The 12,193-nt window shown below is 39.0% G+C and overlaps 1 protein-coding gene across 1 annotated transcript in view; it reads right to left on the bottom strand.

The window, feature by feature from the left end:
- Positions 1-7,791, bottom strand: part of arid2 (AT rich interactive domain 2 (ARID, RFX-like)) — a 54,317-nt gene extending 46,526 nt beyond the window's left edge. Inside the window, exons 1-4 of the mRNA XM_047017652.1 lie at positions 7,288-7,791; positions 7,073-7,166; positions 6,077-6,174; positions 1,260-1,393 (exon numbers count right to left, since the gene is read on the bottom strand). Of these exons, the coding sequence (XP_046873608.1) occupies positions 1,260-1,393; positions 6,077-6,174; positions 7,073-7,166; positions 7,288-7,379 (418 nt within the window). The 5' untranslated portion in view covers positions 7,380-7,791. The remainder of the gene's footprint in view (positions 1-1,259; positions 1,394-6,076; positions 6,175-7,072; positions 7,167-7,287) is intronic.
- Between the last annotated feature and the right edge of the window lie 4,402 nt (positions 7,792-12,193).

Raw genomic sequence — 12,193 nt, 5'->3', positions numbered from 1 at the left:
TTCAATAGAAGCACAAGAATCGTAGCTTTTCAATGATGTATAACCTGTGTAGCAGTCTAAAAAATATATTTGTTAATACTTAGTGAGTAGTAACTGGGGGAGGAGGGGGCAATGTTGTAGGAAAAAGAGGTTAAATTGTGAGATTTGCATAGGAAAGAGGTGTCAATGAACTTTGAAGTTCACTGTATGTCCATTTTGCCCAGTGAACCGTCGTTATTCAACTGTGACTGATTCAAGGTAAATTTGTTTCTTTAATCAATGACCCCTTTTACAGAAGCCCACAATTAACAGTAAATCATTATGCAATGTGCAGTAACTAATGCCAGCAGAATACACTATAATACACAGTATACACTTTCAGCAGGTAGGCTCAGCAGTAAGCAGTTTCTATGTGAACAATAAAAAGTAATCTGGTGTGCAAATATGTTAGTTATGCTCCCAGTGTACTTTATAGCAGATCAGCATTTTTTGTCAAATTGTCTGTCTCCCTTGAAAAGTCTGAAGTGTCGGCAAACATTTGATTTTATAGCAATTCAATGGAACGTGTGGCTCTACCACCCTGACAATATGTGACTCGCCCGCACGCCTCCAATTTGCCAGAGATTTTACGAGGATTAGCCACTGACAGCAGTGGGAATGAGAGCGCGTACTTGATAAATGTTTAAAGAGGAGGAATCAATCTTCATATAAAATTGAGGGTTGCAAATCATTGGTTACATTTCTAAATAATAAAATCATAGGTCCTCTATTAATAATGAAAAAATGACTAAACAAATTATTTTACAAATGCAAAAGATATTAGAAACAATGCATCTCGAGTTCATCCCACACTGTATTCAGAGCATACTCTTTTCCATTGAGCAATAGAAATATGTACTTTTATGCCGGTGCACCGATGTGAATTTGTGAATCTTACCATTCCAACTGTCCATGCATTGACAGCTTTATAGAGTTGCATTGTATGACTTAAGTTGACTATAAGCTGTACAGTATCACTGTGGTCGATTTATAAAGTCATTGTTCCATTCGTATGTATACCAGTTTAGAATTACCATGACAATGTCAATTTGGTTAAGCCTTGTGCCAGATAATGTGTGGGGAAGTCGGATTTCTTGTCAAAGGTCAATAAATTCCATTCAAAAGTCAATGAAATAGGTTTTACACATTACCAATATAATAGTTTCTAGTTTATTCTAGTATTATTATAGTTTGACTATAATATAGGAAGAAAGCAAATTGAAAGAGCGATTGAAACTTACCTGATACAGTGTGTTGCTGGTAGTTATAGGAGCAAGGAATTGCACCAATTGGAAGAGATGGTTTAGGATTTCCTGGCTGCACCTCTTCATCATCCTCACCAAAGTGATGGACCTTTTCATACTTCTCTAAATATCTGAAAACAAGGACATGTATTCTCAGAGAGAACAAACAAGAGGTCTGCAAATTCTGCAGGTCAGTCACAAAAGATAAGAGCTGAGCCAAACAACTCCACTCATTTTGCCAATATTGGGGGTTGTTAAATTGATAAAATAATTAATGGCAATAACACACAGTAAATTTGGTTGGAAATAGTGAAAATGTATATATATGATCAAGTTTAGCTTCTCATTAAGCATCCACAAAAATCGGAGTGAAAATAAACATTCAGAACTATTAGAAAACCTAGTTCACACGCACATACACACACACACACACAGCTGATCAGTAGTAGTGTTGAAAGTCATTGCCAAGCACAGTTGCTGCAATGAGTCACCAAGTGAGCCCATTTCTGAATGGAGGCCCATTGGTTCACCGTAGCCAGGGTAATCCCCATTTCGCACTGTGACACACTGCACTATAAATACACTTAGCCTCCATTTGGAGATGCACCAGCCAGGCACTATGCACCGTCATCAAATGCTGTCTGGGCATGGGCAGCAGGGAGAGGAAGGAGTGGGTAGGGGTAGCAGCTGCTTGTGTATAGCCTTTCTGCACATCTTAATCATTGTTAACCAGGGTCACCAGGAAAGCACCACAAATGCAATGATTTTGGGTTGTTATTTCACTATTACATTTGGCTGACATTTAGTCAATTCTCTTTTTATCATTATAATTCAAATATGGGCCTATTAACTCAATTATGAGACAATTGCAAGAGAAATTGTATTACAGTTTACAGATGCAACATATTGTCTACTTTAATTAAAACAATAAGTATTTAACTGATGTAATTTTAGGTCAGCTGGATCAAGTGTACAAGAGTGCCACTCTTGACTGGCCAGCCTGCTTACTTGTAAAGTTTGGATGCCCTCTGCTGGACAAACAATAAAAAGAAAAGTTGAATGAGCAGTCTCACAAGACAAGAGGCCATGAAAGCTGCAAAGTATAAATTAGGAGAGGCATGCAAAGAGCAGAATTAGGGTGTGTAGACTGCATTTTGTAACTAGGCTGGTAGAATAAGATGAATAGAATCTTGGTAACACCTACTGGATATACTTTTTTATTGTAATCTACATTTCAATTGTAAACAACATTATAATTTTTTAAGGTACAGCATTGTTGATGATTTTAAGTGTTACAATCTAAATTCTTACATTTGTTATTCTACAAACCTTAAAATACACGCATGGTCGAAAGTACAGGGTTTCCCGCAGCACTTTTCAGTGAAGGCGGCCGCCTAAGCAACACCCGACTGCAGCCTTAACTACGTCATCAATAGCGTAGTTTATAGCGATATCCGCCCTGGTACTCTGTCCTGTTTTCTCCCTTCCATTCCAAACCGTGACCACTGCCAGTCTCCCTTCTCTGCAGAATGCATTAGTCTATCTATTAGTCTTTGAAAATAGAAGGAATCAATAGAAAATATGAAAATGCATTATTTGTGCTCCTTGTGTATTTTTGTATGAACTAGTCACCACTGTATCCTTATTCAGAATGTACATGTAGATATTAGGGAATGATTAGCCTGGCATCGCCAGACCAATTCACAAATTATGTATTTTAGTCTGGAACCTCTTTGTTCATTTTCAATTTCCATGGGGCATTATGCATACAGACCAAATTGTCGCAATTGGATAGAAATAACCAATCAGAGCACCTAAAGTCACATTTGTTGTATACTAAAATGTCTCAACAGCACTCCACTGTTGAGTTTTCAGATCGAACCCGCCCCCACATAGGATATTCTGTTGTAATTGATTTTGCCTACTCCTTAAAAACAAAAACCTGGCAATCAAGTTGGTGACGGTTGACCACCTTTACCCACCAGATTGGTGATTTACATGCCAGAAGTTTATTCACAGGGTTTCATGATCACTTGGGAATTAACAGGGTTTCATGATCACTTGGGAATTAAGATAGTCACAAACTAGTTGCCGACTAAGTGTATGCTATCCAATAGTACAATAATATCTACAGTCAATCTCACTAAATAGTACATATTGGAACCACTGTGGTGAATTTACATAGCATTTGTTAATGTGTCTCGACAGCAAGTATCCACACCTTGTATGGATATTCCCTGCATGGGAATGGGAATAAATATGCAAGCACATGGCATATTTATCAAAATACCAAAGTATATAGGTTGCCAAGAGCAGTGAAGTTCAAACAGCTGATTATCATTATATTAGGAAAAGAGCTACAGTTCAATCAACTCATGTGACTTTTGTTATGGGTGATGACTGACATTTAATTTAGTTTTGAGATGTCTTCCCATGATTTTAGAGTGTCTTCTGTATTATCCTTAGACAAACAGATTTACCCTAATCTATCATCCATGTAAATCCTCAACTGAGACAGTTTTGTAATTACTTAACTTTATTATCAAAAAGTGACGACTCTCCAGGACTCAGTGGCTGGACCCAGCAATGGCATCACAGGGCTTGAAATTAACTTTTTTACTTGGTGGCACTGGTTCTCCCAACTTTTAAAAGTAAGAGGCGGAAGCAATAATTTAGGAGAACCCACTGAATATTAAGGAGCACCGCAACTAAAATTTTACCTAAAAACACGGTGAATACGTGACAATCGAGCCCTGGATTTATTTGGCGCGTTGGTTAGCTCCTTGTCACGTGACAACGGAGCGCAGTGACTGACGGCTAATATTAACGTTCTGCATTAGATCTGTACAGATGAAGTTTAAAAAATTGTGGAACGGATAGAACGGTGGACAGGTCTCTGTATCAGCTCACAGTAGTCACATACTGTATAGTAGGTCAAATAGCAAGCATTTTGTAAAGAAATTAAAACAGATTGCACCATAACAATTATTTGCACTTAATAAATATATTTTGAGGTCACAGACAATTTCGGGAGCATAATTTCAAGCCCTACATCACATTGTTTTTCGCGTACCAAATCTGTTCTCACAACTTAGATCAGACACAACAGGCTTCCATCTGAACTATCATCTGGGACCACTAATAAGTTCAATGAAGATAAAGTGCAAGAATTATAATTCTATTTAATTCACTGAATATTAATATCCACAGGAAAAACTGATCTCCAAAGAGTGGGATAATAAATAAATAAAATGATTGCTTGTCTCATTATGATGGTCTTACCTTAAGTTTAGGCATTAGGCTTATATTTTCTTTCAATAATGTAAAGCTGCTACAGTGGATATAAAACAATTATGCAAGAAATTAAAGCATTGCATTGGTCATGTCTTCAATTTGCTGTTCTTGGTCCGTAAAGAGTCTGATGGCTGAGCGGTGAGGGAGTCGGGCGAGTAATCAGAAGGTTGCCAGATCGATTCCCCGCCGTGCCAAATGACGTTGTGTCCTTGGAACTTCACTACTTGCCACGGGGGAAATGTCCCTGTACTTACTGTACAAGTTGCTCTGGATAAGAGCGTCTGCTAAATGACTAAATGTAATCAGTAAAGATTAGACCAACTAAAATCCTTGTGTTTTACCATTAAGTCAACATATGTAATTATTTGGGCATTTCTACAGCTTAATGCTGCGTCCAATGTGTTTTCTCTGAGCATGTGTCAGACTTCCGTCCAACACCTTTAGGTTGTCTGGAACAGTATTTATGGTAGATCTCTGGCCATTTTGTCAACGTTAGATACTGTGTAACGCTATACGCGTATCTATAAGGACTTATTACCATTTTACATATTATTCAGCTTTCAAGGTGTCCCAACAAACTTGTTTATGACCTCGGTGTACTACAACCTACCACCTCTGACAAGTTAGACATCCTCATTGGTATTATAACTAGGTTAGGATATATGACATATCACAAGAACCCAAGAAAAGAAGGATGTTGTGGTATCACTCCTCTAGATTACCAAATTAATCCACATCCCAATTAGTTTGGAGAAATTGCACTTTTACCTAAGAATGCAAATATTTTATCCACACAATTGCAATAATCTGTTTTTTTGCGGTATTGTGTGCATCTTAATGTATCCAATGATGTCCTAACTGTTTACTACCGATCAAAGTGCCATAATAAACTCTGTCCATATTACACGAGTAGTTCTTCCATACAAAATCAAAGACTGAGGAAGACACTGCTGTCCCTAATGTTGACTTATTGCTCTGTATCTGTTTAGGTCAATTCATGCAATATAGTCAATATAAAGGAAACATGGGTTGGTGACTACCCATGGAGTAAATATTAACATGAGGAGCTACAGTACAAAAAAAGGGGTAAGGCAGCCTAAAACCTTTAAACCAAGCCTGTTCGATGCAGTTTCAAAACCTGGACAAAGCAGAACATTTAGTAAGTAAACAAATGTAAGATTCTAAAAAGAAGACCCTATTTTACCGAAACTGCACTGAAAACTCAACTGATTTTATTTGTAGTATCCGTGAGTTCCTAATTATAATCCTATACATTTCGAGTAACAAAATACACAATGCACAAATACATTAATGTAAATATCTATAGACACGTCTATATACATGGCTTCGCTGCAGATAAGTCTTCAGCGTGGGTATGTAATGAATGTTGTCTTTGGCTTCAGTTTTACAGAAATGTAACATGCTCTAAACAATCACTCAAACTGGACTGTGCAGTGCTGCTAGCGCTTACGAGTTGTAAACATTGCCACATGCTGACAGTGTGCTCCTCTGCTACTTACCTAAGGTAGTATTGTTTTAAAGCAAATGCTGCATTGGAACAACTCCTTGGAAAGTTGAAGTCTTCTCCAAGTTCAGACCACAGATTCTTGTCAGAAACCTGAAATAATATCTTTGTTAGCTAGCCTAGTGTTAACGCTTGTTTTAGCTACAATTTTCAAAAATAACAGGCTTTCAAATGTGGATACTTAAAAAATATGTAATAAAACCCTGTCATTCCGTTCAAGTCATATATATATAGTAGCATTCGAAATAAAAGTACAGTACTGCTTGATTACTTTAGGGCAAGAAACAATAGCTACCAAGCTTCAACTGTGGGTTGTACGGTGGCTTAGCAAGCAGCTAGGTAGTTAGCTACGATTAGCAATATAGCTAGTGATAGCTAACACTACTTTTCTGGTATGACTAGCGTGCAAACAAGCTGAAGTGGGGCTACGCTTGAGGCAACAATATTCGCAACCACAGAACCAGTAGGAAATCGCACTAGTTACCCCATCTAGCACTACCATGGGAGCTAGCTTGCGACCTGTCTTCTTTGGGGTCATTCTGTACATTTACAGTATTTAGTAAAGGCCCGCGTGAGGCCTACATTCTATCTCCAACCATGAACCCAACGATGGCCAGAGCGATGAGCGGACAAACTACCAATGTATTGGTCAAATGTACACACAAAGCTTATCCCGGCGAGTATGTTCATTACCTCGCCCGTGCACTCAGCGAGTAATCGATGGTATACGTGCCCGCTAATTTTGAGTTACTCCAACAACGCAGACTCAAACCTTGTAGCTAACGTACGGACTTTCAATTCAAATCATACACAACAAGCCACCACAATGCATTGATAGCAAACTAGCACAAGGCCATACTCAATCCTATATATTCTACAACCGTTTACCCTCGAGACCAATCTCTGATGTGCCAAGACAGTTAAGTGGTGGGCTACTCCACAATTCAGAAAGAAACGCGAGTGTGAAAAATCCACTTTTAGCCCCACTCACCTTAGCAAATCCACCTAAAGAAACGACTCTGATATAAAGAGCATTGAGGTCCAGCTCTTTTCCACCCACGATAGGGACCTTTTTAAACGGTGATCTGAAAACAGAAAACATAAAATATGTGCAACAATGTTACGGTAACAGTCATATCCCATTGCAAGTCCCATGCAAATTATGTTTTTAGCATTTTCAAAGGAATAAAGATGCCCCATTCTCACCCTCTGCTTTGGTGAAATTGCCGCAGCTCATCCAGGAACGCCAGCCCTTTCCTCCGCTGATCTGGTAGATTTTTTCCCGTCGAATTTGCCATTGTTTTTGCATGTAAAACGGTTAAAACCCCACTCGGTTGCTTCCTAAGACACCAAGGATCCCATACTCCGCCGGCGCTCAGTCATTCGCGAAGCTGAGTGTTTAAAAAGTTAAAGAAATATCTAATGGCAAGAGCGCCAGCTCGCTAATAAAGACCGATGCACACAGAAACCAAGCCAATTCTCCCCACACTAAGTTCTAACGATCATTGAGAAATACGACCAATTCTAACGGGAATCCAAAATCGCCATAGTAAAGGATGTAATGCGAATAAATTTGGTAGCAATTGTATTGGTTTGGAGTGGTTTGACAGTGTGTTACGGACGCGGCTCCGAGCAATCGCACACACTGTAGAGCGGCAGCGGGATCCAGTTCTCAGACAAAAAGATCTAAAGGCCGCGAGCTCGTACTGACATGTAGCGCCCTCTACTAGGCACAGCGGAATTGCACTGTCCTGAGCGCTTTATTGGAACAATAGATAGTTTATTTTAGGGCTCATCTATAACTTACAGCTCCCATTGAAAAATAACACAATTTCGTATGTCCATGGGGGGAGGGGAACTTTTCAGTAACTTCAGACTATTAAATACACCCTGCAAACATTTTCACAGATCGACAAAACTTTAGAAGTTCAACATGTGTCTGTGATAACTTAACAATAAGTCAATTAATTGGGTAAGGTATACCGCAGGTATACCTTTTTACAAATGTAGAACAGTAATAACACCTCAATAGCTATAAAAGGACCTTAATGTTAATGTTGTCCTAATGGTATACATATAATTAGTGTAGGCTACAGAGTGGGTGCTTTGAAACATGTTAAATGCTACAGAAATGTTAAGGACCAGCTCTTTAGTTCATCATAACTAACATAGCCTACTATTTACAGTTTAACTTTGCGCTTGGCATGTGGTTGGCAACTATTTACACAACTGTAGTAACCCATTTTGTTTCGCAGATTTTTTTAACGGAATGCGTTGTATTTCAATGAGCCGGATGGAAGATACCCATGATCCCTGCTTCTGTAACTGTCGAGTAGAAATCGGGGATTGCTATATGATGGTGTTATACTACGTTCGACCATTACACGTTCCCTTCCTTTGGAGAACAGATTTTCACAAAATGGCGGTGACAAACGTGTGCTAGCTAGCCAAACATAAGGACTAAGGATTGTCAAGTTATAATATCTGAGCACAGAATGTCATGGGTCCATGTAAAAACAGACGTGTTAGCCAAACTGTCGTGAAAACGCGCGTCAGTTAAATCAACCAGTCAGCTATAGCCATTAGGTCTACGGTTTGATCGGGATTCGAATTTTGTTGTACGTAGCCTACTGTATGCTACTACAGTAGTAGCTTGCTAGTAGTATTGGCTAACTACTATACTACTACTAGACGTCCTGGCCAACGCTAGGATCTAGCAACGTTATATAAACTTACTGGTAGCTAGATAATAGTCCTTTATTATATCGGGGTACTGTCTTAATAAATTTAACCAAAATGACAAGGTAGCCTACAATCTAGACAACATCTGAGTAGCTAGTGCTAGGTAGTCAAGGCTGTGCACAGCAGATTTATGTACTGTGACTAGCTCCAGCTCGGTTTAGACTATAACACGAGGCTGTATTTTGTGATTGAAAAGACAAATGTAACAATACAAAGGTAGGAAAAGCATTAAAGCAAACATATAGCGAGTTGGTCCACAAGAGTAACGTAATCGACCACAGCCTCTGTTGACTGGCAGTAGATGCGCTATGTTCACCGGTCTATTTGCTTCCTTGTTAGAAGGGGTGACCCTGACAGTTTACCAGTGGTGCCCACTGAGTTCAACACGCCTCAGATTTGAACTAACGTTGGAGTTTGGGTTGAGATTAAGATATCGTATAATATAGTACTGCAATCCTATTAGATATATATTGTTTAGATGAAATAGTGAAAATGAAACTGACTAATGCCATGTCAAAGTATTCACCCCTTTTCAAACAAAATAACCTTAATAAAAATTACATTAAATTTAAAATGTTTCCATACCTTACACAACACCCTAAATTGACAAAGTGAAAACAATTGTTTATGACATGTTTTAATGTATTATGATATAGACATTTCTCAATTGCATGTTCACACACAAAACCTGACCACTTTGTAGATGTAATCAGTCACTGAATACATCCACAAAGTAGACATGTTTTGTATAAAGTCTGACATTTATTGCATTAATTGACTTCTTGACATTTGTCATCCACCAACCTACCCATTTTCCTGATACTGAGACCCGTGGTAATCCTTGTTGGAAGGATGCTGGGCAGGGGGTCCCTGAGCACCAGGTCGTGACAACATTAGGATGTTTTTTTTGTATAGTATTGAAGTTCATGGGAGGGAGAGAACTACTTATCATTGATATAATGTTACATTAATTTAAGGGACTATAGGAGTTTTTTTTCTTGTCACAGGTCAGAAAATGCATTTACCATCTGTCCAATATAATTGCAAACATCCTGTGTCATATTATGAGACCTTTATGGAAGGAGCAGTCTGGTTTACATCTTACCCGAAGCAGCAACCGACTCTATTCATTAGAAGTGCTAAAGCAAATAGTCTCAGGCCAGTAGATACACCTTACGTATCTCACAATATGTTTCAGAAAGGTGGCAATCATGAATGGATCAGGACCAGACAGGAATAACTATTTTTGAGGGGTTGCAAAAGTTGGCATGAAACAGATTTATGTAGGCTAAATTACTGTTGATTGTGTTTTTATGAGTGTTATCTTCTCACAGTGATTTGCTTAATTCCTGTCAGAACGTTATCTCTAGCTCAAGTGTCTCTAGTCTCTAAGCATATTCCACTCGCTAGCTTTGCGTTAATTTAGGATACCTGGAAAGTGAATTTGCAACACATTTATCCAACAATGGTGTTGAGAAGATAGGACCAGAGGAGAGGAGGAGAAAGGGAAGGGGGATAGGACAATAGTTAGAAACCTTGGCCACAATATCTGGACTTGTTTTTATATAACAACGCATATATAGCTTTCCTTATTCATTATCAGAAATATGTAACAACAATAACTTCTTATTTTTTCTTTCAAGTTCATCCCATGTGTTAGTGATTTTTTAAATATTTCAGAATGCCAAGAAATTTGTTTTCAAATGCAAAATAAATTCTGGGGAGGAACCCCAAACCGGCCGTAACTTTTGTTTCTCCCCGCTCCCAATGTTGACTCCTTGGCTACGGCCTTGCCATGGCTTATGCTATCAATGCAGTTCAAAACTCACTCCTCCCCAATAAAATATACCACAACCACATTGTCTGGGATGGACCAGTGGAATGTGTTGGAAGTGGAATTGCATCTGTATGGGTGCAGGAGTATTACTTTATTTTCCTTGAATACTTCAGCAAACATCCCAAGGCCAACCTGGGGCCTGTTCCATAAAGCAAGTTTACCAAATAAGCCGCCAGGCTTATGTCAGGGAAAGTAACTGACTTAAGCCTGGCTTTTTTCCGGTGAACTCGCTTTATGGAACAGGTCACAAAGTTGGTTCTTCTGAACAGCTCCCATCTAGGGTGGCCAGGTGTCTGGCTTTTGGCCCACAATTGGGTTTCTCAGTTCCACTCTATCCAGCGCAATCAGTACCCAAAGGAAAATGTGTCCTTCTTTTGACTGATTGACAAAAATATCAACGTAAACCATTGAGATTGTTTCATTGGTTCAATAAATGTGGGGTCAGATGGCTGAGCGGTGCAGGGGTGTCCAATCCTAGTCCTCGAGGGCCACTGTCCTGCATGTTTGAGATGTTTCCCTGCTCCAGCACACCTGATTCAAATGAATGGTCATTACCCGGCTTCCACAGAGCTTGATAATAACCCATTCATTTGAAACCGGTGTGCTGGAGCAGGGAAACATCTAAGACATGCAGGACAGTGGCCCTCAAGGACCAGGATTGGACACCTCTGAGTTAAGGAATCGGGCTATTAATCAGAAGATTGCCAGTTCGATTCCCAGCCGTGCCAAATGATGTGTCCTTGGGCAAAGCACTTCACCCTACTTGCCTCGGGGGAATGTCCCTATACTTACTGTAAGTCACTCTGGATAAAAGTGTCTGCTAAATGACTAAATGTAAATGTGAACAAGCACACTTGATGTGTGATGTGGATGTAAAAAACTGCCAGAAAGGCCTGGTGAAATTTAGGCTTTTCATTTTCAGTGTCACCTGACATTCACTTGGTAGTAGTGCCGGCAAAAAAAAACACATAACTTTCTAATCAGACCCAATTGAAAGAAAACAATTGAAGACTAAATGACATTACTTATTTTGCCTGAAGAAACTTGCCACACAGTGTGAGGACAACTGAATCTCCAGCACAAATTTGTCTGGAAATCGTATATCCTTGAATATAGGGATGCAGTTACATTTATTTAAAACGTGAAGTGATTACAACTATAAATGCATATAATGAGATATTTGATCATTATTTGTAGTAAAACTAAGAATATACTTTTAAATTATGGATGTTATGTTCAAAAGTTGAAAATGTTGCAAAGTATGCTTATAGAACCTACCAGCGTTGAGGTGTCTTTATACATTCCCTAGATTTTTCCAGGAGTCTTATTATCCACAACAGGCTCTTGGAACAATCAGGAAGGCACATCACTCCAAAGCACAGACCAATAACAATATATTTGACCTCTAAAGCAGCAGCCTTCAAACCAACAGCCTATGCCATTGGTTAATCAAAGCTTGGAACACCACAAATTAAAAGGCAGATAGTTAATTGTTGACTGATAGAAGAGTAGTATTTCCTCCAAGATTATTTC

Source organism: Hypomesus transpacificus, unplaced genomic scaffold, assembly GCF_021917145.1.
Source record: "Hypomesus transpacificus isolate Combined female unplaced genomic scaffold, fHypTra1 scaffold_62, whole genome shotgun sequence".
Taxonomy (NCBI): Eukaryota; Metazoa; Chordata; class Actinopteri; order Osmeriformes; family Osmeridae; genus Hypomesus; species Hypomesus transpacificus.
This window is presented reverse-complemented; position numbering and strand designations above follow the sequence as displayed.